Source organism: Stegostoma tigrinum, chromosome 8 (genome assembly GCF_030684315.1).
Source record: "Stegostoma tigrinum isolate sSteTig4 chromosome 8, sSteTig4.hap1, whole genome shotgun sequence".
NCBI lineage: Eukaryota > Metazoa > Chordata > Chondrichthyes > Orectolobiformes > Stegostomatidae > Stegostoma > Stegostoma tigrinum.
Genome location: NC_081361.1, coordinates 101619988 through 101646371, shown reverse-complemented (window position 1 = coordinate 101646371; position 26384 = coordinate 101619988). Strand labels below are relative to the sequence as shown.

Here is a 26384-nt window from a genome sequence, read left to right as displayed (position 1 = left end):
TCATCACTCTCTGGGTAAAGAAATTTCTTCTCATCTATAGGCTTATCCTGTATCTGCAAACTGTGACCCTGTTGCTGGACTCCCCAGTCTCTGAGAACATCATTCCTGCTTTTACAGGCTTACAATCTGATAGGTGTCTGAGATCCCCTTCAGAGAATACAGTCCAAATCCATCCAGGCTTTCTTTATATGCCATTGGTTTCATAGGCTAATGTTTTATTGTATAGTTTTTTTATTATACGTGGGATTCAAACTTGTGTTGCCAGAACATTCACTGGGATTCCAAGAATTAAAACTGTACCCTGCAGGTTTAGAAATTAATCATAGAAACTTACAGTGCAGAAAGAGGTTATTCAGCCCTTATTGGATTCTTTGAGGATGTGATAAAACACATTGATGATGGTCAAACAGTGGATACGGTGCGTATGGACCATAGCAAGACATTTGATAAAGTTCGCTGTGGTAGGCTCATTCAGAGAGTGAGGAGGCATGGGATTCAGGGAAATTTGGCTGTCTGGATACAGAATTGGCTGTCCAACAGAAGACAGAGGGTCGAAGTGGATGGAAAGTATTCACCCTACAGCTCGGTGACCAGTGGTGTTCCGCAGCGATCTGTTCTGGGACCTCTGCTCTTCGTGATCTTTATAAATGACTTGAATGAGGAAGTGGAAGGGTCAGGTAGTAAGTTTGCCGATGACACAAAGGTTGGTGGAGTTGTGGACAGCATGGAGGGCTGTTGTAGGTTGCAACGGGACATTGACAGAATGCAGAGCTGGGCAATGGAGTGGTAAGTGGAATTTAACCCAGAAAAGTGTGAAGTGATTCATTCTGGAAGGTCGAACTTGAACGCAGAATACAGGGTTAATGGCAGGATTCTTGGCAGTGTGGAGGAACAGAGGGATCTTGGCGTCTACGTCCATAAAGCCCTCAAATTTGTTACCCAAGTTGACAGGGTTGTTAAGAAGGCATGTGGTGTGTTGGCTTTCATTGTCAAGGGAATTGAGTTTAAGAGCCGTGAGGTTATGCTGCAGTTCTATATAACCCTGGTCAGACCACATTTGGAATATTGTGTTCAGTTCTTGCAGCCTCATCACAGGAAGGATGTGGAAGCTTTAGCGAGGATGCGGAGGAGATTTACCAGGATGCTGCCTGGAATGGGGCAGGTCTTACGAGGAAAGGTTGAGGGAGCTAGGGCTTTTCTCATTGGTACAAAGAAAGATGAGAGGTGACTTGATAGAGGTGTACAAGATGATGAGAGGCATTGATAGACTGGATAACCAGAGGCTTTTTCCCAGGCAGAAATAACTATTAAATGGGGGCATAATTTTAAGATGATTGAGGAAGATACAGGGGAGGTATCAGAGGTAGGTTCTTTACACAGAGAGTGGGTGGGTGTGTGGACTGCGCTGCCAGCGGTGGTAGTGGAGTCAGATACATTAGGGACATTCAAACGACTCTTGGATAGGCACATGGATGATAGTAAAATGTATGGTATGCAGGGAAGTTTGATCTTAGAGTAGGATAATAGGTCAGCACAACAGCATGGGATTGTACAAGGGATTTGTATTGTTCTATGTTCTATAACTTAATTTTTTTTAAAACTCTTCCTTTTTTTCATCTAAATCAACCACCATAACCACTTGTTCCTTTCTCCCTCTGTAAAGACCATGTATCTTTATTTTATTGTATTTTTCACCATTGACTGACACAATAAAATAACTGTTTTAAAACCCTTTTGAAAGCAAGTAACCTAATACGTCACCTAGTGGTTGAAGCGTGGATGAAGATGAGCTAGAGCCATGGGGTTGTGTACAAATAGAGCTTTGATTGGTACAAGTAGCTGATTGGTCTGTGGACTCATGACCAATTATCAATGACAGGCTTCCTGCCTGCCAGCAGCTGTGTGATTGGTTCTCAAGGAACTGAACATCTTGATGCTGTGAACAGGACGCTAAGGAACCTTCAGGCCTCCACCAGCTCAGCAGTTCTCAGTCTCCCTGTTGTCTGCAGCAAAAGCTACTTTAAGCCCGAAGAAAGCAATTTTATTTTTCCTCCAGCACTTGCTGTAAGTAGTGACTTATAATGAGTAATACAGAGACCTATCACAAGTGAACTATCCACTCTAGCCTCTTGTGAACCAGGAGAAGCATCCAGAGAAGGAAGACCAAGAAACGTATCATGTCAGAAAGTATGGCAACTGAGGCCTAGTTTAACCTCTGTTCCTAACATCTATGTTTTGTTTCTGGTATGTGTCTATGTCTGTGTAAGGGAAGTTTATAAGGGGATTAATATTAGTTATTTGCTATTAGCATGTAATGACTTACCGATGGCTGGAGTTTAATTACCAGTAATAAATAGTCATTCCTGTTAAGTACAGGGGCCTGGTCCATACTTTCTGTCAACTTAAGGCAGTAAATTGGACAATTTTTTGCAAGCTTTTAAGAACCTTTGTGAAGATTTCAGGAGTAGTGGGGCCTGAATTCTAGCATGACACCTCAAAAGTTGCCTATCTTCCCATTAAATGTATCTATGCTATTAATTAACTGACTCCTTGATATGTAGAGTTGCACAGTCTCTCCATATTTTAAATGAAGAATTATCTTTTGCATACTCTTTTGGATTTCTTAGTGACTATCAATAATTGGTGGCCTCCATCTAACCTACCCAACTCTATCAGTAATTTCTAAATCTCTGATGGTACCCAAGAAGTTTCCCTTTTTTGTAAACCAAACAGCCCCAGTCTATAGTGTCTTTTCTGATTAAAATCTGTCCTTTCTGGTATCCTATTTAAGAAACATGTTTGTACCCTCTCCAGTGTCTGTGTCATTTCCATAACATTAAGACCAGAAATTAGCACAGTACTCAGAATGCAATCCAACCAAGCTTCTTTTTACAGGCTTGAAACCCTTAAATGTTTGAGTTGCCATTGTTCAAACTTAAATTGCTTAGAATCTTCTCAAATAAAAGAAACAGGGACAAGATGTGTTTTTGCTTTTCTCTTTGTAAACCCAAGTCTAACGGAACTTGTCAATTTCATCTAAATTTAGCCTCAGTACTAGGAGTGAAACAAGCCTTGTTGTACGGTACTATAAAGTCTCTCTTGGTCATTATGGTGCTCAGTAAAAATATGCATCTTACCTGATTTTCACTTGGGCTAGGTATGGGAATATCCAATTCCAGCTTGAGCTCTGATGGTCCACCAAATTTATAGACCCGCACAGCACGCATGAAGGATGCAGCTGATGTTCTAGACGTCATGATAATCTAAGATTTAATTAGTTATCGCATTAAACGTCTGTATATAAATTTCTGTAAACCTTTCCAAACTTCTGTTAAACATCTGCAATAATTTGCATGTAATTTAACATGTTTACTTTAATTCATTGGGTAGGAATTTCACCTTTGGGTGAAGAGTTTATAGGTTCAATCCCAGTCAAAAGCTTTTAATATAGGCTGACACCACCACTACAATGTGGTACTACATATTTTGCTTTACTGTCAGAACTCCCATCATTTTAATGAGATGTTAAACAAAAGCCCTGTCTGTCCACTTTAAATGACAAAGATTCTACAGCCTTATTCAGAAGAGTGAGGGTATCCGGGCTATCTTTCTGGTAGCCAGGTCAATATTGACCCTTTAATGGCCATCATTACAACACAGTATTTGATCTATCCCCTTTTGAGAGTGTGCAGTGATTTCTATCTCTGACAGAATTGACATCCCTGTTTCTAAAAACACTTACTGATGATAAAAACAACCCAAGGTCAAGAAAGGTACTGTGGAAAAGCAGATCTGCTTCAGCTCCAAACCCACAACTAAAATCATCTGGAAGGAAAAGAGCAGGAGATACAATGGAACATGACTACCTGCAATTTCCCCTCAGGCCTCACACTTGGAAATATATTTGCAGTCCATCAGTGTTGTTTAGTCAAAATTCTGGAACTCCCATCCCTAACAGCATTGTGGGTCTACTTATAACACTTGGACCACAGTGGGTCAAGAAGGCAGCTCAGCACCACCTTCACAAGGGGCAATTAGGGGCAGACAATAAATGCTGCCCAGCCAGCGATGCTCACATCCCATGAATAAATTTTAAAAATGTTCCTCTAAACCACATATGGGAATTCAAAACTGTTTGAATAATCCAACTTTCTGTACAGCAGTTCCAATAAATCTTGTGATATTCTGCTTGGGAACCCTGCAGCCCAATAGTATCAAAGTGGACTTCACAAGCTTCAAGATCTCACCAACCACCACACCGCCCCCCCCCCCCCCCCCCCCCCCCCCCACCGCATCCCAAAACCAACCCAGCTCATCCTGCCTCCCTAACCTGTCCTTCCTCCCACCTATCCCCTCCTCCCATATCAAGCCCCACCCGTCTCCTACCTACCAACCAACCTCATCCCGCCCCCTTGATCTGTCCGTCCTCCCTGGGCTGACTTATCTCCTCCCTAACTCCACACCTACACTCATCTTTACTGTCTCCATCCCCGCCTCGCTTTGTCTGTCTCCTCTCCACCTATCTTCTCCTCTATACATCTTCTATCTGCCTCTACCCTCTCCCTATTTATTTCAGAACCTCCTTCCCCTCCCCCATTTCTGAAGAAGGGTCTAGGCCCAATACATCGGCCTTCCTGCTCCTCTGATGCTGCTTGGCTTGCTGTGATCATCCAGCTCTACACCTTGTTATCTCAGATTCTCCAGCATCTGCAGTTCCTACTATCTCTGAAACAAAAAATATAAAATTGAATAAACTAAATTATTTATATCTACCACATGGCCTAGTGGTATTATCCTGTTAATCCAGAGATCCAGATAATGTTCTGGGGACATGGGTTTGAATCCCGTCATGGTGGATGGTGAGATTAAAATTCAATAAATACCTGGAATTATGAATTTAATGATGACTGTGAATCCATTGCTGATTGTTGGGAAAAACCCATCTGGTTCACTCATGTCCTTTAGGGAAGGAAACTGTCATCCTTACATCGTCTGGACTACATGTGACTCCAGACCCTCTGCAATGTGAGTAGCTCTGAACTACCCTTTGGGCAATTAGAGATGGATAACAAATACTGTCTAGCTACTGACACCCGCAACCCATGAATGAATAAAGGATATACCCAGATTCAGCCAAGACATCTGCAAAGCTGCTGCCATGAAATTCTCCTCAGCAAAAGAAACAAAATTAATCATTGATAAGCTCTTTCAATGAAAACAAACTTCTATAACTTTCAAGAACTCTCTCTCACTCAGACTGTTTCTTTCCTTAAAAAAAGAAATCATCGTGGCTACAGAAAAACTGACAAGTTAATCATTAAATCAGAAACACAGGCCAAAAATCACATGCCATAGATTTTGCACTTAACATCGGAGGACTGTTTTCAACAGTAAGAACTTCATTCTCCAAAACTTATTCATTAGGGTTTGTTAAGATTAAGATTAACCTACCAAATTTTGTATATTTTCCTTCAAGTAGCAGACAGGAGATGTTTTAGTTACTTTTCTCTTCAAATTTACCAGGACAGCAAACTGTACCTGCTCCCTCAGGGTTCGATGACAAACAACCCAAATAAGGTCAGACGGAACCAGTGTTAGCTGGGAACATTCCCAGCTTGAGCCAAAATCAAAAAAATCATAAGCTCAGGTCCTAAGGACCACAACACATAAGCCAAGATAATAAAATGTGAGGCTGGATGAACACAGCAGGCCAAGCAGCATCTCAGGAGCACAAAAGCTGACGTTTCGGGCCTAGACCCTGAGATAATGTCAGGATGCACTTCTACACACAAAGGATTCATGGAAATCAGGAATACTCCCTCAAAAAAAAATTGAAATTTGACATCACCTCTTGAGTTTAGAAGGATGAGAGGGGATCTGATTGAGACGTATAAGATTATTAAGGGATTGGACACTCTGGAGGCAGGAAGCATGTTTCCGCTGATGGGTGAGTCCAGGACCAGAGGAGACACAGTTTAAAAATAAGGGGTAGGCCATTTAGAACAGAGTTGAGGAAAAACTTCTTCACCCAGAGAGTGGTGGATATATGGAATGCTCTGCCCCAGAAGGCAGTGGAGGCCAACTCTCTGGATGCTTACAAGAAAGAGATAGACAGAGCTCTTAAAGATAGTGGAATCAAGGGTTATGGTGATAAGGCAGGAACAGGATACTGATTGTGGATGATCAGCCATGATCATAATGAATGGTGGTGCTGGCTCGAAGGGGCCGAATGGCCTACTCCAGCACGTGTTGTCTATTGACAGTTATATTGAAGTGAGCACTGCACCATCAGAAGGAGCAGTGCAATGTCACAGAGGGAAAACAAAGCAGAGCTGCACTGTGGAGAGACAGTACCAAAGGGTGCTACACTGTCAGAGAAACAGTATCAAAGGAGCACTGCACTGTGGAGACACAGTACCAAAGGAGAACTGTTCTGTCAGAGAGACAGTACTAAAAGAACACTGCACTGCCAGAGGGTCAATATCAATGGAGTGCTGCACTGTCAGACAGACGGTACCAAGGGAGCGTTGAGTTTAGAAGGATGAGAGGGGATCTGATTGAGACGTATAAGATTATTAAGGGATTGGACACTCTGGAGGCAGGAAGCATGTTTCCGCTGATGGGTGAGTCCAGGACCAGAGGAGACACAGTTTAAAAATAAGGGGTAGGCCATTTAGAACAGAGTTGAGGAAAAACTTCTTCACCCAGAGAGTGGTGGATATATGGAATGCTCTGCCCCAGAAGGCAGTGGAGGCCAACTCTCTGGATGCTTTCAAGAAAGAGATAGACAGAGCTCTTACTGACACAGAGACAGTACCAAAGGAGCATTGCACTGTGGAGAAGGAGTGCTGCACTGTCGGACAGTCAGTATTGAGGGGGTGTTGCACTGTCAGATGGTCAGTACTGAGGGAGTGTTGCCCTGTCAAAGGGTCAGTACTGAAGGAGTGCCAAACTGTCAGAGGGTTAGTACTGGTGGAATGCTGGACTGCCAGAGGGAAAGTGCTGAGGTACTACATGAATGCAATTTGTTCTGTTGCCATTCTGGAATGGGTTTGGATACACATTATTTGACTTGATTGAAGCACTACAACTGTGCCACAGTTTACACATTTAAGTTTTGATTATGGTGATGCAGTATTGCTTTTCAGACTGGAGACCTGTGGCCAGTGGTGTGCCACAAAGATTGTTGCTGGGTTCACTGCTTTTCAAAATTTATATAAATGATTTGGATGTGAACATAGGAGGTATTGTTAGTAACTTTGCAGATGACACCAAAATTGGTGAGGTGGACAGTGAAGAAGCTTACCTCAGAGTACAACAGGATCTTGATCAGATAGGCTGATGGGCCAAGGGCTGGTAGATGGAGCTTAATTTGGATAAGTGTGCTGCATTTTTAAAATACAAATCAGGGCAGGGCTTAAACACTTAATGGTGAGGTCCTGAGGAGTGTTGCCAAACAAAGAGACCTTGGAGAGCAAGTTCATAGTCCCTTGCAAGTAGAGTTGCAGGTGGATAGAATTGTGAAGAAGGTGTTTGGTATACGTGCCTTTATTGGTCAGTACATTGAGTATAGTTGGGAGGTCATGTTGCAGCTCTACAAGACATCGGTTAGGTCACTTTTGGAATATTATGTGCAATTCTGGTTTCCTTGCTATAGAAAGGATGTTGTGAAACTTGAAAGGGTTCAGAAAAAATCTACAAGGATGTGGCCAGGGTTGGTGGGTTTATTCATTAGGAAGAGGCTGAATAGACTAGTGCTACTTTCCCTAGAGCATCGGAGGCTGAGAGATCACCTTATCGAGGTTTATAAAATCATGAGGATTCTGGATAGGGTGAATAACCAAGGTTTTCCCTGAGGTGGGGGAGTCCAAAACTGGAGGTTTAAGGTGAAAGGAGAAAGATTTAAAATGGACCAAACGGGCAACTTTTTTGTCCAGAGAGTGGCACATGTACGGAACTAGCTGCCAAAGGCTCATACAATAACAACATTTAAAAGGCATCTGGATGGGTATATGAACAGAATAGAGGGATATGGGCCAAATGTTAAATGGGACTCAATTAATTTAGGATATCTGGTCCGCATGGATGAGTTAGACCGAAGGGTCTGTTTCTATGCAGTACAACTCTACAGCTCAAATCATGTTAAAGCACTACGCATCTACTTTGAGATTTTAATTATGCTGAGAACGGATTTAATGGTATTTCTCTCTCATTTCCAGTTGCCTTATATAGTCAGCATGGCTAATTCTTTACGAGAAATAAACGGCACTTGCCAAACTGCTGTGATCAAAACTGAGGATATTTACCCGGGGTGAAAGAATGTGGTGGTGCAAGTTTTCGGAAGCAGTGCTGAAGATGATTGAGTTGGGGGGAGGGGGAAGCAGTAGAATAAATATTTTTACCCCATGGCGACACCTTCAGCATTTTTTCACCTTGAAATAGTGCTTTCTGATTCACTGCTATTCCCTTATTTTCACTGAAAACAGATATGCAGTCAGGACATTAAATTATATGAAAATTACACTTGCCCACACAAATTGTTACCTTCATGGTTCAGGGGTACCAAAATGATTTATTTACACAGCCCTGCCTAATTCTGTAATTTAAGCTGCAAATTGAATTTAGTTTAATTGCAATTAATTTACACTGAATGTTAGTTGGAAACAAACTTGGTTGTTCTCCTACATGTACATCGTTGATACACATTCTGTATGATGGAACAATTCCCGCCATAAGATAATCCCAACAAACACTTGACATAAATGAGAAATATTACAAAACTGTTGATTTATGTGATCTTTTGGATTTTGTTAAATTTACTATCCATTTGACTATAATAGTTTGGAATGAAGACAGCTGACCATCACCTTCTCCAGGAATCCCTTCAAGGCAATGATCGACAAATTCTTGATCTCAGAAGGAATCAAGGGCTACGGGGAGAGTGATGGGAAGTGGAGTTGAAATGCCCATCAGCCATGATTTAAATGGCGGAGTGGACTTGATGGGCCGAATGGCCTTACTCCACTCCTATGTCTTATGGAAACTTAGGGATGGATAATAAATGCTGGTCTAACCAGCAACACCCACTGTTGAATGGATTTAAAATTGTCTAGTCATACTTTTTATGATAGTGATGAAAAGTGTTTAGATCCCTTGCTGTTGCAGTTACATTCACCTTGTGTAGTTGTCTCATAGTGTGCGATTTCACACTGTTTGGCCCACTATTCAGGAATTATTGGAACAGGTAGCACAGTATGCTTATTTCCAGAGTGAGATTTCAGCCAGGACGATAGTTCTAATCCAGAAGCCAATCCTCCCTAAATATGCACCATATTTTAAGTTTCTTTAAGGTAATACTATGAACCTAAAAAAAGACTGAGACTCAGAAGATCTTGAAACCAACAAAGGCAAGGCCATTTTGTATTCGATCAATTTCTTGGCTATTCCTTGGTCCCCAAGGGGTGACTGCAGATGGAGGTAACTGATACCAGGCTTGTCTGCAATGGCTGAGGCTGTGTTCCAGAACTCATGAGACAAACAACTGCTAGCTGGGTGAAAGCAAAGACTGCAGAGCAGTCCAGTACTTCTTCAAAGATGCTTCTCAGATAGTTTCTGTGAGCAGTGTGCTCAAAATGGCTGAACAACAAAATCTGTACATACAGACTTTTAAAGTTGTTGGGGAAGTATCATCAGAGTCAGTCTCCTCATTCTCTCCTTTCTCCAGGCCAGTCCCAAACCTACCACCATTACTTGGAAGAGCGTGCTCATAACACCATTGCTCCCAATTAATAAGTACACTTTCTAAAAATTTTTTTTCTTTAATTTGGGTTGTAGAACAAAATTAAAAAAGAATACTGCTATAAACCTAGGACTACAAAAAAGGTTGCTGCATTTTAAAGGCAAGTTGTTGGACCTCATTCTGCATTTTGTTTACACTGTTACTTTGTTCAAGCAGTGGGGGAAGATGTCCCTGGTGCCACAGCATCTTGAATATGTGCACAGCAAGCTTTACCCAGTGGCAGACTGCTGACTGATCTGCATAGTCAGGAGTTGTGGAAACCAATAGTCAAGAACACAGAGTCATAGAGTCACTGGGTCACACAGCACAGAAACAGGCCCTTCGGTCCAACCAGTCCATGCCAAACATAATCCCAAACTGAACACTGTGCTGGGCCACTACTGCAACACAGACCGATAGCATGCTGTGCCCGGTAGGCAACCGACCTGCTGTGGAGCGTGCAAGGTGGGGGACATGATAACAACTCTCCAGTTCCTGGGCAGGTGAACAGAGAATGTATGGATAATACAGGGTCAACATCCTCCAGAACGCAACAGAGAAAGATTTTCTCCACCTTTCTATTCAGTGAATTAGCCAAAATCTGGAATAACTCACTATTTTCTCTCACTATCTGCTACAAGCTATTGTTTCTAACCAGTGACAGAAATATTGAACGATTTGTGTACCAACTGCCCAGTTTTTGCAGTAAGGAATAGAAATAACTGAAATCAGAATTTGAAGTTAAAGGGTTTCCTTATTGCCTGTGGACTGGTGCAATAGAACTGTGTTTCTCCAATATTTTTTCCCTCCATTCATAACATCCAAGTTTGTTTGTTTGTCTGTATTTATATGTAGGGGTTTAAGAAGGAGCTTTCAACTAGTGAAGTTACAGGTTGATATTTCGTAGTATCGTTTGACTCTGGTTAGGATTGATTACTTTGTGATAAACAGTAGTTTCTTGTGAAGGGCAGAAACCTGGTCAGTGATTTCTTTCAGTCTGAGTCCAACAGAGACTGCAAAATTGGGAACTTTTGTTGGGGCTTGAGTATCAGCATGCTTTTCAAAGTGGGTGATGACAGGCCTACTTCATGCCGAATAACCGTGTGCTGTTCCAGCTCCTTCTCTTCGTGGTGAGAGCATCCGTATGTGGCCCAACAATAAGAGGGGACTCCCCACACTGCTGTTCCGGGACAGGGTGACCAACTGATCTGGATTTTCAAGGCAGGGTGACCAGCTCCTGGGGAAATAATATTAAGCGATGTTTTGGGGACTGTAAGTAGCTATAACCTATATAGCAGGGGTTGAGGACCTGCCAAAGTTTAACTCAGAGATCAGCAGTCACACACAGGAAAACATACTGCCTGTTGTGGATACATGCCGATTGTTTCAAAGGTAGAACAGTCTCTTTAATTCCAAGATAATCGTTCATCCTGCTTCTTCAACTGTCCTTTCTTTCATCCTTGCATCTAAACTGCATTCTCAACGGGATTCCTTCCCTGGCTACAGCCATTGATTCTCTACACATTGGGTCAAGTTCTGTGTTGATATAGGCCCGAAACGTCGGCCTTCCTGCTCCTCTGATGCTGCTTGGCCTGCTGTGTTCATCCAGCTCCACACTTTGTTGTCTCAGACTCTGAAAGCTTGCGTCTTCAAAAAAAAACCTGCCGGACTATAACCCAGTGTGGTGTGATTTCTGACTTTGTAGATTGAAACAGGACAGGTGCAGGTGATTCTGCCACAACCAATCGCCCTCCCCTATTTCTACTACTGCCCACTCTGTGCAATTCCGAGCTTGTGTTAGAATTGGAACGAGGGTGATAGGTGCCCGGAATGCACTGCCAGAGGAGGTGGTAGAAGCAGACATGGTAGCAATGTTTAAGAGGCATTTATTCAGACACACGGACAGGCAGGATGATAGGGACATGGAGCATAGTGCAGGTCGCAGAGATTAGTTGGGAATGGCACCATGGTGGGCACAGACATTGATGTGCTGTACTGGTCCATGTTTTAAAGTGTTTTGCAAAAGAATCAAAGGCGATGCCAGATAACAAAGTGTGGAGCTGGATGGACACAGCAGGCCAAGCAGCATCTCAGGAACACAAAAGCTGACGTTTCGGGCCTATGATTTCACACGGTGAGTAGTTGAGGCGAGGAATGCACTGTTTGGAAATGTAGGGGTGACAAGTTCAGTTGAGGCATTCACGGGGGAACTGGATAGAAATAGTGTGTAAGAAGTGAGGGGAAAGGCAGCAAACTGTCATTGAGTTCAGACGGCTGGTGCAAACAAGGATGGGCTGAATGGCCACCTCTTGTTTTGCCGACAAATCCCCTTCATCTCCCCTCTCTGGGTATTTATTTTCCCCTCAATCTACCTCCCTCTGCTCACCGACCCCGCTGACCTTGGAAACGCTGCCTCCTCCTCATTTCAGCCTCTCGGAAACCGACAATGGGAGCAGGCCAAGCCCTGCGGGGAAAAGATTTATTTCATCTTTGAAAGGGAGCCCGACCCGTTGTGTCTCTGAACGAGCAACTTTCTTCAAATCCGGGAAGTTTCTTACGGTTTTCGAGAAGCTCATTTGTACGGTGACGGCGACAGCAGCAACATATAACCGGACTCCGCGTCGGGAGTTAAATAAACACGAGGCGATTGGAAAGACAACGACCACCGGAAGTGCCGGTCGCGCTCTGCGCATGTCCCCCGGAGGCCGCCGTCCCTGGAGCTCGTGCTGTGGCCGTTAACGTTCGCTTGGCGGCGCGCGAACGGTCTCCCCGGTAACCGCCTCCAGCCCCGCCATGGACAGGTTCCGCGAGCGGAAGGAGCAGCGCCTGCGGCCCGGCAGCGACCGGAGCCGCGCAGGGGGAGTGGACCCGGAGATCGCGGCCGTCGTGGACACGCTCAACCGGTCGGAGCGCTTCAGCACCACCAGCTCGTGTTCGGGCCGGGTGCTGCTGCTGGAGGCGGTGAGGGGGTGTGGTGGGGCTGGGGGGTGCGGGTGGGGGTGGGGCTGGGGGGTGCGGGTGGGGGTGGGGCTGGGGGGTGCGGGGGGGGGGTGGGGCTGGGGGGTGCGGGGGGGGGGTGGGGCTGGGGGGTGCGGGGGGGGGTGGTGCTGGGGGGTGGTGGGGCTGGGGGGTGCGGGGGGGGGTGGTGCGGGGGGGTGCGGGGGGGGGTGGTGCGGGGGGGTGCGGGGGGGGGTGGTGCGGGGGGGTGCGGGGGGGGGTGGTGCGGGGGGGGGTGGGGCTGGGGGTGCGGGGGGGGGTGCGGGGCTGGGGGGTGCGGGGGGGGGTGGTGCTGGGGGGTGGTGGGGCTGGGGGGTGCGGGGGGGGGTGGTGCTGGGGGGTGGTGGGGCTGGGGGGTGCGGGGGGGGGTGGTGCTGGGGGGTGGTGGGGCTGGGGGGTGCGGGGGGGGGGTGGGGCTGGGGGGTGCGGGGGGGGTGGGGCTGGGGGGTGCGGGTGGGGCTGGGGGGTGCGGGGGGGGGTGGTGCGGGGGGGTGGTGGGGCTGGGGGGTGCGGGGGGGGGGTGGTGCTGGGGGGTGCGGGGGGGGTGGTGCTGGGGGGTGGTGGGGCTGGGGGGTGCGGGGGGGGGTGGTGCTGGGGGGTGGTGGGGCTGGGGGGTGCGGGGGGGGGTGGGGCTGGGGGGTGCGGGGGGGGGGTGGGGCTGGGGGGTGCGGGGGGGGGTGAGGCTGGGGGGTGCGGGGGGGGGGTGGTGCTGGGGGGTGCGGGGGGGGGGGGTGGTGCTGGGGGGGGGTGGTGCTGGGGGGTGCGGGGGGGGGGTGGGGCTGGGGGGTGCGGGGGGGGGGTGGGGCTGGGGGGTGCGGGGGGGGGTGAGGCTGGGGGGTGCGGGGGGGGGGGTGGTGCGGGGGGGGGGTGGTGCTGGGGGGTGGTGGGGCTGGGGGGTGCGGGGGGGGGTGGTGCTGGGGGGTGGTGGGGCTGGGGGGTGCGGGGGGGGGGGTGGTGCTGGGGGGTGGTGGGGCTGGGGGGTGCGGGGGGTGGTGGGGCTGGGGGGTGCGGGGGGTGGTGGTGCTGGGGGGTGGTGGGGCTGGGGGGTGCGGGGGGTGGTGGTGCTGGGGGGTGGTGGGGCTGGGGGGTGCGGGGGGTGGTGGTGCTGGGGGGTGGTGGGGCTGGGGGGTGCGGGGGGTGGTGGTGCTGGGGGGTGGTGGGGCTGGGGGGTGCGGGGGGGGGGTGGTGCTGGGGGGTGCGGGGGGTGGTGGGGCTGGGGGGTGCGGGGGGGGTGGTGCTGGGGGGTGGTGGGGCTGGGGGGTGCGGGGGGGGGTGGTGCTGGGGGGTGGTGGGGCTGGGGGGTGCGGGGGGGGTGGTGCTGGGGGGTGCGGGGGGGGGTGGTGCTGGGGGGTGGTGGGGCTGGGGGGTGCGGGGGGGGTGGTGCTGGGGGGTGGTGGGGCTGGGGGGTGCGGGGGGGGTGGGGCTGGGGGGTGCGGGGGGGGGTGGTGCTGGGGGGTGGTGGGGCTGGGGGGTGCGGGGGGGGGTGGTGCTGGGGGGTGGTGGGGCTGGGGGGTGCGGGGGGGGGGTGGTGCTGGGGGGTGGTGGGGCTGGGGGGTGCGGGGGGGGGTGGGGCTGGGGGGGGGTGGGGCTGGGGGGTGCGGGGGGGGTGGGGCGGGGGGGTGGGGCTGGGGGGTGCGGGGGGGGGTGGGGCTGGGGGGGGTGGGGCTGGGGGGTGCGGGGCTGGGGGGTGCGGGGGGGGTGTGGCTGGGGGGTGCGGGGGGGGGTTGGGGCTGGGGGGTGCGGGGGGGGGGTGGGGCGGAGGGGGGTGGGGCTGGGGGGTGCGGGGGGGGGGGTGGGGCTGGGGGGTGCGGGGGGGTGGGGCTGGGGGGTGCGGGGGGGGGGTGGGGCTGGGGGGTGCGGGGGGGTGGGGCTGGGGGGTGGTGGGGCTGGGGGGTGCGGGGGGGGTGGTGCGGGGGGGGGGTGGTGCTGGGGGGTGGTGGGGCTGGGGGGTGCGGGGGGGTGGGGGGTGCGGGGGGGGGTGGGGCTGGGGGGTGCGGGGGGGGTTGGGGCTGGGGGGTGCGGGGGGGGGTGGGGCTGGGGGGTGCGGGGGGGGGTGGTGCTGGGGGGTGCGGGGGGGGGTGGTGCTGGGGGGTGGTGGGGCTGGGGGGTGCGGGGGGGGGTGGGGCTGGGGGGGTGGGGCTGGGGGGTGCGGGGGGGGGTGGGGCTGGGGGGTGCGGGGGGGGCTGGGGGGGGTGGGGCTGGGGGGTGCGGGGGGGGGTGGGGCTGGGGGGGGGTGGGGCTGGGGGGTGGGGCTGGGGGGTGCGGGGGGGGGGGTGGGGCTGGGGGGTGCGGGGGGTGGGTGGGGCTGGGGGGTGCGGGGGGTGGTGGGGCTGGGGGGTGCGGGGGGGGGTGGTGCTGGGGGGTGGTGGGGCTGGGGGGTGCGGGGGGGGTGGGGCTGGGGGGTGCGGGGGGGGTTGGGGCTGGGGGGGGTGGGGCTGGGGGGTGCGGGGGGGTGGGGCTGGGGGGTGCGGGGGGGGTTGGGGCTGGGGGGGGTGGGGCTGGGGGGTGCGGGGGGGGGTGGGGCTGGGGGGGGGTGGGGCTGGGGGGGGTGGGGCTGGGGGGTGCGGGGGGGGGTGGGGCTGGGGGGGGGTGGGGCTGGGGGGTGGGGCTGGGGGGTGCGGGGGGGGGGGTGGGGCTGGGGGGTGCGGGGGGTGGGTGGGGCTGGGGGGTGCGGGGGGTGGTGGGGCTGGGGGGTGCGGGGGGGGGGTGCGGGGGGGGGGTGGGGCTGGGTGGTGCGGGGGGGGGGTGCGGGGGGGGGGTGGGGCTGGGTGGTGCGGGGGGTGGGTGGGGCTGGGGGGTGCGGGGGGGGGTGGGGCTGGGGGGTGGTGGGGCTGGGGGGTGCGGGGGGGGTGGGGCTGGGGGGTGGTGGGGCTGGGGGGTGCGGGGGGGGGTGGTGCTGGGGGGTGGTGGGGCTGGGGGGTGCGGGGGGGGGTGGTGCTGGGGGGTGGTGGGGCTGGGGGGTGCGGGGGGGGGTGGTGCTGGGGGGTGGTGGGGCTGGGGGGTGCGGGGGGTGGTGGGGCTGGGGGGTGGTGGGGCTGGGGGGTGCGGGGGGGGGTGCGGGGGGGGGTGGGGCTGGGTGGTGCGGGGGGGGGGTGCGGGGGGGGGGTGGGGCTGGGTGGTGCGGGGGGTGGGTGGGGCTGGGGGGTGCGGGGGGGGGTGGTGCTGGGGGGTGGTGGGGCTGGGGGGTGCGGGGGGGGGTGGTGCTGGGGGGTGCTGGGGCTGGGGGCTGGGGGGTGCGGGGGGGGGTGGTGCGGGGGGGGGTGGTGCTGGGGCTGGGGGCTGGGGGGTGCGGGGGGGGGTGGTGCTGGGGCTGGGGGCTGGGGGGTGCGGGGGGGGGGTGGTGCTGGGGCTGGGGGCTGGGGGGTGCGGGGGGGGGTGGTGCTGGGGCTGGGGGCTGGGGGGTGCGGGGGGGGGTGGTGCTGGGGCTGGGGGCTGGGGGGTGCGGGGGGGGGGTGGTGCTGGGGCTGGGGGCTGGGGGGTGCGGGGGGGGGGTGGTGCTGGGGCTGGGGGCTGGGGGGTGCGGGGGGGGGGTGGTGCTGGGGCTGGGGGCTGGGGGGTGCGGGGGGGGGGGTGGTGCTGGGGCTGGGGGGTGCGGGGGGGGGGTGGTGCTGGGGCTGGGGGCTGGGGGGTGCGGGGGGGGGGTGGTGCTGGGGCTGGGGGCTGGGGGGTGCCGGGGGGGGGTGGTGCTGGGGCTGGGGGCTGGGGGGTGCCGGGGGGGGGTGGTGCTGGGGCTGGGGGCTGGGGGGTGCCGGGGGGGGGTGGTGCTGGGGCTGGGGGCTGGGGGGTGCGGGGGGGGGTGGTGCTGGGGCTGGGGGCTGGGGGGTGCGGGGGGGGGTGGTGCTGGGGCTGGGGGCTGGGGGGTGCGGGGGGGGGTGGTGCTGGGGCTGGGGGGTGCGGGGGGGGGGTGGTGCTGGGGCTGGGGGCTGGGGGGTGCGGGGGGGGGTGGTGCTGGGGGGTGGTGGGGCTGGGGCTGGGGGGTGGTGGGGCTGGGGGGTGCGGGGGGGGGTGGTGCTGGGGCTGGGGGGTGGTGGGGCTGGGGGGTGCGGGGGGGGGTGGTGGTGGGGCTGGGGGGTGCGGGGGGGGGTGGTGCTGGGGGGTGGTGGGGCTGGGGCTGGGGGGTGGTGGGGCTGGGGGGTGCGGGGGGGGGTGGTGCTGGGGCTGGGGCTGGGGGTTGGTGGGGCTGGGGGGTGCGGGGGGGGGGGTGGTGCTGGGGCTGGGGGGTGGTGGGGCTGGGGGGTGCGGGGGGGGTGGTGGTGGGGCTGGGGGGTGCGGGGGGGGGTGGTGCTGGGGCTGGGGGCTGGGGGGTGCGGGGGGGGGTGGTGCTGGGGCTGGGGGGTGCGGGGGGGGGTGGTGCTGGGGCTGGGGGGTGCGGGGGGGGGTGGTGCTGGGGGGTGGTGGGGCTGGGGCTGGGGGGTGGTGGGGCTGGGGGGTGCGGGGGGGGGGTGGTGCTGGGGCTGGGGGGTGGTGGGGCTGGGGGGTGCGGGGGGGGTGGTGGTGGGGCTGGGGGGTGCGGGGGGGGGTGGTGCTGGGGGGTGGTGGGGCTGGGGCTGGGGGGTGGTGGGGCTGGGGGGTGCGGGGGGGGGGTGGGGCTGGGGGGTGGTGGGGCTGGGGGGTGCGGGGGGGGGGTGGTGCTGGGGCTGGGGCTGGGGGGTGGTGGGGCTGGGGGGTGGGGCTGGGGGGGGTGGGGCTGGGGGGTGCGGGGGGGGTGGGGCTGGGGGGTGCGGGGGGGGGGGTGGGGCTGGGGGGTGCGGGGGGGTGGGGCGCGGGGGGGTGGGGCTGGGGGGTGCGGGGGGGGTGGGGCTGGGGGGTGCGGGGGGGGGTGGGGCTGGGGGGGGGTGGGGCTGGGGGGTGCGGGGGGGGTGGTGCTGGGGGGTGGTGGGGCTGGGGGTGCGGGGGGGGTGGGGGGTGCGGGGGGGGGGGGTGGGGCTGGGGGGGGGGTTGGGGCTGGGGGGTGCGGGGGGGGGGTTGGGGCTGGGGGGTGCGGGGGGTGGTGGGGCTGGGGTGTGCGGGGGGGGTGGTGCTGGGGGGTGCGGGGGGGGGGTGGTGCTGGGGGGTGGTGGGGCTGGGGGGTGCGGGGGGGGGTGGTGCTGGGGGGTGCGGGGGGGGGTGGTGCTGGGGGGTGGTGGGGCTGGGGGGTGCGGGGGGGGGTGGGGCTGGGGGGTGCGGGGGGGTTGGGCGGGGGGGGGTGGGGCTGGGGGGTGCGGGGGGGGGTGGTGCTGGGGGGTGGTGGGGCTGGGGGGTGCGGGGGGGGGTGGTGCTGGGGGGTGGTGGGGCTGGGGGGTGCGGGGGGGTGGTGGGGCTGGGGGGTGCGGGGGGGGTGGGGCTGGGGGGGGTGGGGCTGGGGGGTGGTGGGGCTGGGGGGTGCGGGGGGGGGTGGGGCTGGGGGGTGGTGGGGCTGGGGGGTGCGGGGGGGGGTGGGGCTGGGGGTGGTGGGGCTGGGGGGTGGTGGGGCTGGGGGGTGGTGGGGCTGGGGGGTGCGGGGGGGGGTGGGGCTGGGGGGTGGTGGGGCTGGGGGGTGCGGGGGGGGGTGGGGCTGGGGGGTGCGGGGCTGGGGGGTGCGGGGGGGGTGGGGCTGGGGGGTGCGGGGGGGGGTTGGTGCGGGGGGGGGTGGGGCTGGGGGGTGCGGGTGGGGCTGGGGGGTGGGGGGTGCGGGGGGGGGGTGGGGCTGGGGGGTGCGGGGGGGGGTGGTGCTGGGGGGTGGTGGGGCTGGGGGGTGCGGGGGGGTGGTGGGGCTGGGGGGTGCGGGGGGGGTGGGGCTGGGGGGGGTGGGGCTGGGGGGTGGTGGGGCTGGGGGGTGCGGGGGGGGTGGGGCTGGGGGGTGGTGGGGCTGGGGGGTGCGGGGGGGGGTGGGGCTGGGGGGGGTGGGGCTGGGGGGTGGTGGGGCTGGGGGGTGCGGGGGGGGGTGGGGCTGGGGGGGGTGGGGCTGGGGGGTGGTGGGGCTGGGGGGTGCGGGGGGGGGTGGGGCTGGGGGGTGCGGGGCTGGGGGGTGCGGGGGGGGTGGGGCTGGGGGGTGCGGGGGGGGGTTGGTGCGGGGGGGGGTGGGGCTGGGGGGTGCGGGTGGGGCTGGGGGGTGGGGGGTGCGGGGGGGGGGTGGGGCTGGGGGGTGCGGGGGGGGGTGGGGCTGGGGGGGTGCGGGGGGGGTGGGGCTGGGGGGTGCGGGGGGGGTGGGGCTGGGGGGTGCGGGGGGGGTGGGGCTGGGGGGTGCGGGGGGGGTGGGGCTGGGGGGTGCGGGGGGGGGTGGGGCTGGGGGGTGCGGGGGGGGTGGGGCTGGGGGGTGCGGGGGGGGTGGGGCTGGGGGGTGCGGGGGGGGGTTGGGGCTGGGGGGTGCGGGGGGGTGGGGCTGGGGGGTGCGGGGGGGGGTTGGGGCTGGGGGGTGCGGGGGGGGGTTGGGGCTGGGGGGTGCGGGGGGGGGGTGGTGCTGGGGCTGGGGGCTGGGGGGTGCGGGGGGGGGGTGGTGCTGGGGCTGGGGGCTGGGGGGTGCGGGGGGGGGGTGGTGCTGGGGCTGGGGGCTGGGGGGTGCGGGGGGGGGGTGGTGCTGGGGCTGGGGGCTGGGGGGTGCGGGGGGGGGGTGGTGCTGGGGCTGGGGGCTGGGGGGTGCGGGGGGGGGGTGGTGCTGGGGCTGGGGGGTGCGGGGGGGGTGTGGTGCGGGGGGGGTGTGGTGCTGGGGCTGGGGGGTGCGGGGGGGGGGGTGGTGCTGGGGCTGGGGGCTGGGGGGTGCGGGGGGGGGGGTGGTGCTGGGGCTGGGGGGTGCGGGGGGGGTGTGGTGCGGGGGGGGTGTGGTGCTGGGGCTGGGGGCTGGGGGGTGCGGGGGGGGGGTGGTGCTGGGGCTGGGGGCTGGGGGGTGCGGGGGGGGGGTGGTGCTGGGGCTGGGGGCTGGGGGGTGCGGGGGGGGGGGTGGTGCTGGGGCTGGGGGCTGGGGGGTGCGGGGGGGGGGTGGTGCTGGGGCTGGGGGCTGGGGGGTGCGGGGGGGGGGTGGTGCTGGGGCTGGGGGCTGGGGGGTGCGGGGGGGGGGTGGTGCTGGGGCTGGGGGCTGGGGGGTGCGAAGGGGGGGTGGTGCTGGGGCTGGGGGCTGGGGGGTGCGGGGGGGGGGGTGGTGCTGGGGCTGGGGGCTGGGGGGTGCGGGGGGGGGTGGTGCTGGGGCTGGGGGCTGGGGGGTGCGGGGGGGGGGTGGTGCTGGGGCTGGGGGCTGGGGGGTGCGGGGGGGGGTGGTGCTGGGGCTGGGGGCTGGGGGGTGCGGGGGGGGGTGGTGCTGGGGCTGGGGGGTGCGGGGGGGGGTGGTGCTGGGGCTGGGGGGTGCGGGGGGGGGGTGGTGCTGTGGCTGGGGGGTGCGGGGGGGGGTGGTGCTGGGGGGTGGTGGGGCTGGGGCTGGGGGGGGGGGGTGGTGCTGGGGCTGGGGGGTGGTGGGGCTGGGGGGTGCGGGGGGGGGTGGTGGTGGGGCTGGGGGGTGCGGGGGGGGGTGGTGCTGGGGGGTGGTGGGGCTGGGGCTGGGGGGTGGTGGGGCTGGGGGGTGCGGGGGGGGGGTGGTGCTGGGGCTGGGGCTGGGGGGTGGTGGGGCTGGGGGGTGCGGGGGGGGGTGGTGCTGGGGGGTGGTGGGGCTGGGGGGTGCGGGGGGGGGTGGTGGTGGGGCTGGGGGCTGGGGGGTGCGGGGGGGGGTGGTGGTGGGGCTGGGGGCTGGGGGGTGCGGGGGGGGGTGGTGCTGGGGCTGGGGGGTGCGGGGGGGGGGTGGTGCTGGGGCTGGGGGCTGGGGGGTGCGGGGGGGGTGGTGCTGGGGCTGGGGCTGGGGGGTGGTGGGGCTGGGGGGTGCGGGGGGGGGTGGTGCTGGGGCTGGGGGGTGGTGGGGCTGGGGGGTGCGGGGGTGGGTGGTGGTGGGGCTGGGGGGTGCGGGGGGGGGTGGTGCTGGGGGGTGCTGGGGCTGGGGGGTGGTGGGGCTGGGGGGTGCGGGGGGGGGGTGGTGCTGGGGCTGGGGCTGGGGGGTGGTGGGGCTGGGGGGTGCGGGGGGGGGGTGGTGGTGGGGCTGGGTGGTGCGGGGGGGGTGGTGGTGGGGCTGGGTGGTGCGGGGGGGGGTGGTGGTGGGGCTGGGGGGTGCGGGGGGGGGTGGTGGTGGGGCTGGGGGGTGCGGGGGGGGGTGGTGGTGGGGCTGGGGGGTGCGGGGGGGGGTGGTGGTGGGGCTGGGGGGTGCGGGGGGGGGTGGTGGTGGGGCTGGGGGGTGCGGGGGGGGGGTGGTGGTGGGGCTGGGGGGTGCGGGGGGGGGGTGGTGCTGGGGCTGGGGGGTGCGGGGGGGGTGGTGCTGGAGGGTGGTGGGGCGGGGGGGGGTGGTGGTGGGGCTGGGGGGTGCGGGGGGGGGGTGGTGCTGGGGCTGGGGGGTGCGGGGGGGGTGGTGCTGGGGGGTGGTGGGGCTGGGGGGTGCGGGGGGGGTGGTGCTGGGGGGTGGTGGGGCTGGGGGGTGCGGGGGGGGGTGGTGCTGGGGCTGGGGCTGGGGGGTGGTGGGGCTGGGGCTGGGGGGTGGTGGGGCTGGGGGGTGCGGGGGGGGGGTGGTGCTGGGGCTGGGGGGTGGTGGGGCTGGGGGGTGCGGGGGGGGGGTGGTGCTGGGGCTGGGGGGTGGTGGGGCTGGGGGGTGCGGGGGGGGGGTGGTGCTGGGGCTGGGGGGTGGTGGGGCTGGGGGGTGCGGGGGGGGGTGGTGCTGGGGCTGGGGGGTGGTGGGGCTGGGGGGTGCGGGGGGGGTGCGGGGGGTGGTGGTGCTGGGGCTGGGGGGTGGTGGGGCTGGGGGGTGCGGGGGGGGGGGTGGTGCTGGGGCTGGGGGGTGGTGGGGCTGGGCGGTGCGGGGGGGGGTGCGGGGGGGGGGGGTGCGGGGGGGGGTGGTGCTGGGGCTGGGGGGTGCTGGGGCTGGGGGGTGCTGGGGCTGGGGGGTGCTGGGGCTGGGGGGTGCGGGGGGGGGTGGTGCTGGGGCTGGGGGGTGCTGGGGCTGGGGGGTGCTGGGGCTGGGTGGTGCTGGGGCTGGGGGGTGCGGGGGGGGTGGTGCGGGGGGGGGTGGTGCTGGGGCTGGGGGGTGGTGGGGCTGGGGGGTGCGGGGGGGGTGGTGCTGGGGCTGGGGGGTGGTGGGGCTGGGGGGTGCGGGGGGGGTGGTGCTGGGGCTGGGGCTGGGGGGTGCGGGGGGGGGGTGGTGCTGGGGCTGGGGCTGGGGGGTGGTGGGGCTGGGGGGTGCGGGGGGGGGTGGTGCTGGGGCTGGGGCTGGGGGGTGGTGGGGCTGGGGCTGGGGGGTGCGGGGGGGGTGGTGCTGGGGTGTGCGGGGGGGGGGGGTGCGGGGGGGGGTGGGGCTGGGGGGTGCGGGGTGGGTGGTGCTGGGGGGTGCGGGGGGGGTGGGGCTGGGGGGTGCGGGGGGGGGTGGTGCTGGGGCTGGGGGCTGGGGGGTGCGGGGGGGGGGTGGTGCTGGGGGGTGGTGGGGCTGGGGGTGGTGCTGGGGCTGGGGGGTGGTGGGGCTGGGGCTGGGGGGTGGTGCTGGGGCTGGGGGGTGGTGGGGCTGGGGCTGGGGGGTGGTGCTGGGGCTGGGGGGTGCGGGGGGGGGTGGTGCTGGGGCTGGGGGGTGCGGGGGGGGGTGGTGCTGGGGGGTGGTGGGGCTGGGGGGTGCGGGGGGGGGTGGTGCTGGGGCTGGGGGGTGGTGGGGCTGGGGGGTGCGGGGGGGGGTGGTGGGGCTGGGGGGTGCGGGGGGGGGTGGTGGGGCTGGGGGGTGCGGGGGGGGGTGGTGCTGGGGCTGGGGGGTGGTGGGGCTGGGGGGTGCGGGGGGGGTGGTGCTGGGGCTGGGGGGTGGTGGGGCTGGGGGGTGCGGGGGGGGGGTGGTGCTGGGGCTGGGGGGTGGTGGGGCTGGGGCTGGGGGGTGGTGGGGCTGGGGGGTGCGGGGGGGGGTGGGGCTGGGGGGTGGTGGGGCTGGGGGGTGCGGGGGGGGGTGGTGCTGGGGGGTGCGGGGGGGGGTGGTGCTGGGGGGTGCGGGGGGGGGTGGTGCTGGGGGGTGCGGGGGGGGTGGTGCTGGGGGGTGCGGGGTGGGTGGTGCTGGGGGGTGCGGGGGGGGTGGGGCTGGGGGGTGCGGGGGGGGGTGGTGCTGGGGCTGGGGCTGGGGGGTGCGGGGGGGGGTGGTGCTGGGGGGTGGTGGGGCTGGGGGGTGCGGGGGGGGGTGGTGCTGGGGCTGGGGGGTGGTGGTGCTGGGGCTGGGGGGTGCGGGGGGGGGTGGTGCTGGGGCTGGGGGGTGCGGGGGGGGGTGGTGCTGGGGCTGGGGGGTGGTGGGGCTGGGGGGTGCGGGGGGGGTGGTGCTGGGGCTGGGGCTGGGGGGTGGTGGGGCTGGGGGGTGCGGGGGGGGTGGTGCTGGGGCTGGGGCTGGGGGGTGGTGGGGCTGGGGGGTGCGGGGGGGGTGGTGCTGGGGCTGGGGGGTGGTGGGGCTGGGGGGTGCGGGGGGGGTGGTGCTGGGGCTGGGGCTGGGGGGTGGTGGGGCTGGGGGGTGCGGGGGGGGTGGTTTTGGGGCTGGGGCTGGGGGGTGGTGGGGCTGGGGGGTGCGGGGGGGGTGGTGCTGGGGCTGGGGCTGGGGGGTGGTGGGGCTGGGGGGTGCGGGGGGGGTGGTGCTGGGGCTGGGGGGTGGTGGGGCTGGGGGGTGCGGGGGGGGTGGTGCTGGGGCTGGGGCTGGGGGGTGGTGGGGCTGGGGGGTGCGGGGGGGGTGGTGCTGGGGCTGGGGCTGGGGGGTGGTGGGGCTGGGGGGTGCGGGGGGGGTGGTGCTGGGGCTGTGGCTGGGGGGTGGTGAGGCTGGGGGGTGGTGGGGCTGGGGGGTGCGGGGGGGGGTGGTGCTGGGGCTGGGGCTGGGGGGTGGTGGGGCTGGGGGGTGCGGGGGGCGTGGTGCTGGGGCTGGGGCTGGGGCTGGGGGGTGGTGGGGCTGGGGGGTGCGGGTGGGGGTGGTGAGGGGGGGGTGTGCTGGGGGGGGTGGTGAGGGGGGGGTGTGCTGGAGGGGGTGGGGGGGGTGTGCTGGAGGCGGTGAGGGGGTGGGGGGGTGCTGGAGGCGGTGAGGAGGGGGTTGCTGGTGAAGGGGGGGTACTGGTGAGGGGGGGTGCTGGTGAGGGGGGGTGCTGGAGGTGGTGACGGGGGGGGTGTGCTGGGTGCTGGTGAGGGGGGGGGTGTGCTGGTGAGGGGGGGGGTGTGCTGGTGAGGGGGGGGTGTGCTGGTGAGGGGGGGGTGTGCTGGAGGGGGGGGGGTGCTGGAGGGGGTGGGGGGGGGTGCTGGAGGGGGTGGGGGGGGGTGCTGGAGGGGGTGGGGGGGGTGCTGGAGGGGGTGGGGGGTGGTGCTGGGGGGGGTGGGGGGTGGTGCTGGGGGGGGTGGGGGGTGGTGCTGGGGGGGGTGGGGGGGGTGCTGGGGGGGGGTGGGGGGGGGCTGGTGAGGGGGGTGTGCTGGAGGGGGGGGGGTGTGCTGGAGGGGGGGGGTGTGCTGGAGGGGGTGGGGGGGTGTGCTGGAGGGGGTGGGTGCTGGAGGCGGTGCGGAGGGGGGTGCTGGTGAGGGGGTGTGCTGGAGGCGGTGAGGGGGGGGTGTGCTGGAGGCGGTGAGGGGGGGGGGTGTGCTGGAGGCGGTGAGGGGGGGGGTGTGCTGGAGGCGGTGAGGGGGGGGGTGTGCTGGAGGCGGTGAGGGGGGGTTGTGCTGGAGGCGGTGAGGGGGGGTGCTGGAGGCGGTGAGGGAGAGGCGGTGAGGGGGGGGGTGCTGTAGGCGGTGAGGGGGGGGGTGCTGTAGGCGGTGAGGGGGGGGGTGCGCTGGAGGCGGTGAGGGGGGGGGTGCGCTGGAGGCGGTGAGGGGGGGGGTGCGCTGGAGGCGGTGAGGGGGGGGTGCGCTGGAGGCGGTGAGGGGGGGGGTGCGCTGGAGGCGGTGAGGGGGGGGTGCTGGTGAGGGGGGGGGGTGCGCTGGAGGCGGTGAGGTGGGGGGTGCTGGTGAGGGGGGGGGGTGCGCTGGAGGCGGTGAGGGGGGGGGGGTGCTGGTGAGGGGGGGGGTGCGCTGGAGGCGGTGAGGGGGGGGGGTGCTGGTGAGGGGGGGGGTGCGCTGGAGGCGGTGAGGGGGGGCGCTGGTGAGGGGGGGGGGTGCGCTGGAGGCGGTGAGGGGGGGGTGTGCTGGAGGGGGTGAGGGCGGTGCTGGAGGCGGTGAGGGGGGGCTGCTGGTGAGGGGGGCGTTGCTGGTGAGGGGGCGGGTGTGCTGGAGGCGGTGAGGGAGAGGCGGGGTGAGGTGGGTGCTGGAGGCGGTGAGGGGCGGGTGCTGGAGGCGGTGAGGGGGGGGTGCTGGAGGCGGTGAGGGGGGGGTGCTGGAGGCGGTGAGGGGGGGGTGCTGGAGGCGGTGAGGGGGTGGTGTGCTGGAGGCGGTGGGGGGGGGGTGCTGGAGGCGGTGAGGGGGTGGTGTGCTGGAGGCGGTGAGGTGGGGGGTGCTGGTGAGGGGGGGGTGCTGGTGAGGGGGGGGGTGTGCTGGTGAGGGGGGGGGTGTGCTGGAGGCGGTGAGGGGGGGGGTGTGCTGGAGGCGGTGAGGGGGGTGCTGGAGGGGATGGGGGGGCTACAGGCAGTGAGGTGGGGGGGGGCTGCAGGCAGTGAGGGGGGTGGGAGGGCTGGAGGGGGGGCTGCAGGCGGTGAGGGGGGGGGCGGCGGATGGATTGCATACCCACTCTTCAGCCTCCGTGTTCTAGAAACTCCGGTCAGAGCTCTGTGCCTTTTCGGAAACATTACGTGGACTTTAGGTGAGAACGGCCTGAGGGGCGGAGAGCTGGGTGGGAGGGGGTGAAGTGGAAGGTTTAGGGTGTCCGCCCACAATTTGTACAGCTGAAGAAAGAGAAAAACCTGTAACACTGTAATGAAACGTACTGGTCCCATTGGAACTCCAGTTTGAAATAGTTTTTTTTCTGATGCTGCACCAGCAGCTTTTTAAGGTGCTGGTGAGTTTTTCTCTCCTTACATGAGAGAGCGTGCCTTGGCACTGGAGTGGGTGCAGAGGTTCACTACGTTGATCTCAGACTTGGGAGTATTGGCTTATTGAGGAAAGACTGAGTAGACTGGGATTGTGAGCAGAGATAGCAGGAACTGCAGATGCTGGAGAATCCGAGACAATAAAATGTGAGGCTGGATGAACACAGCAGGCCCAGCAGCATCTCAGGAGCACAAAAGCTGACGTTTTGGGCCCAGACCCTTCATCAGACTGGGATTGTACTAATTTTGAATTTAGAGAATGAGTTGGGGGGTGGTGAATATTCTAGAAATGTATAAAAATACAAAGGGAATCGATAAGATTGAAGCAGGGAGGATGTTTCCACTGGTGAGTGAAACTAGAGCTAGGGGGAGTAGGCTCAAAATAAGGGGGAGCAAATTTTGGACGGAGTTGAGAAAGAACTTCTTCACACACAGGATTGTGAATCTGTGGGATTCCCTCCCCACTGAAGCTGTTGAGGCTACCTCATTGAATGTTTTAAAGTCCAAAATAGGTTTTCGAACAGTAAACGAATGAAGAGTTATGGTGAGTGGGCAAGTCAGTGCAGCCGAGTCCCTGAAAAAAATTAGCTGCAATCTTATCGAGTGGCAGAGCAGGCCCAAGGGGCCAAATGGCCTGTTCTTCCTAA

The 26384-nt window shown here is 62.8% G+C and overlaps 2 protein-coding genes across 4 annotated transcripts in view; one reads left to right on the top strand and one right to left on the bottom strand.

Annotated features, from left to right (window-relative positions):
* cryz (crystallin, zeta (quinone reductase)) overlaps window positions 1-12706 on the bottom strand; it is a 46485-nt gene extending 33779 nt beyond the window's left edge. The window contains exons 1-2 of one of the 3 annotated variants that reach the window (XM_059648184.1): window positions 12337-12706; window positions 3138-3263 (exon numbers count right to left, since the gene is read on the bottom strand). In XM_059648184.1, the coding sequence (XP_059504167.1) occupies window positions 3138-3263; window positions 12337-12471 (261 nt within the window). In that variant the 5' untranslated portion in view covers window positions 12472-12706. Of the gene's footprint in view, window positions 1-3137; window positions 3264-5451; window positions 5556-12336 lie in introns of those variants that run through there. The other 2 variants (XM_048538912.2, XM_048538914.2) reach the window with 2 other exon arrangements.
* Window positions 12223-26384, top strand: part of tyw3 (tRNA-yW synthesizing protein 3 homolog (S. cerevisiae)) — a 39071-nt gene continuing 24909 nt past the window's right edge. Inside the window, exon 1 of the mRNA XM_048538915.2 lies at window positions 12223-12739. Within this exon, the coding sequence (XP_048394872.1) occupies window positions 12572-12739 (168 nt within the window). The 5' untranslated portion in view covers window positions 12223-12571. The remainder of the gene's footprint in view (window positions 12740-26384) is intronic.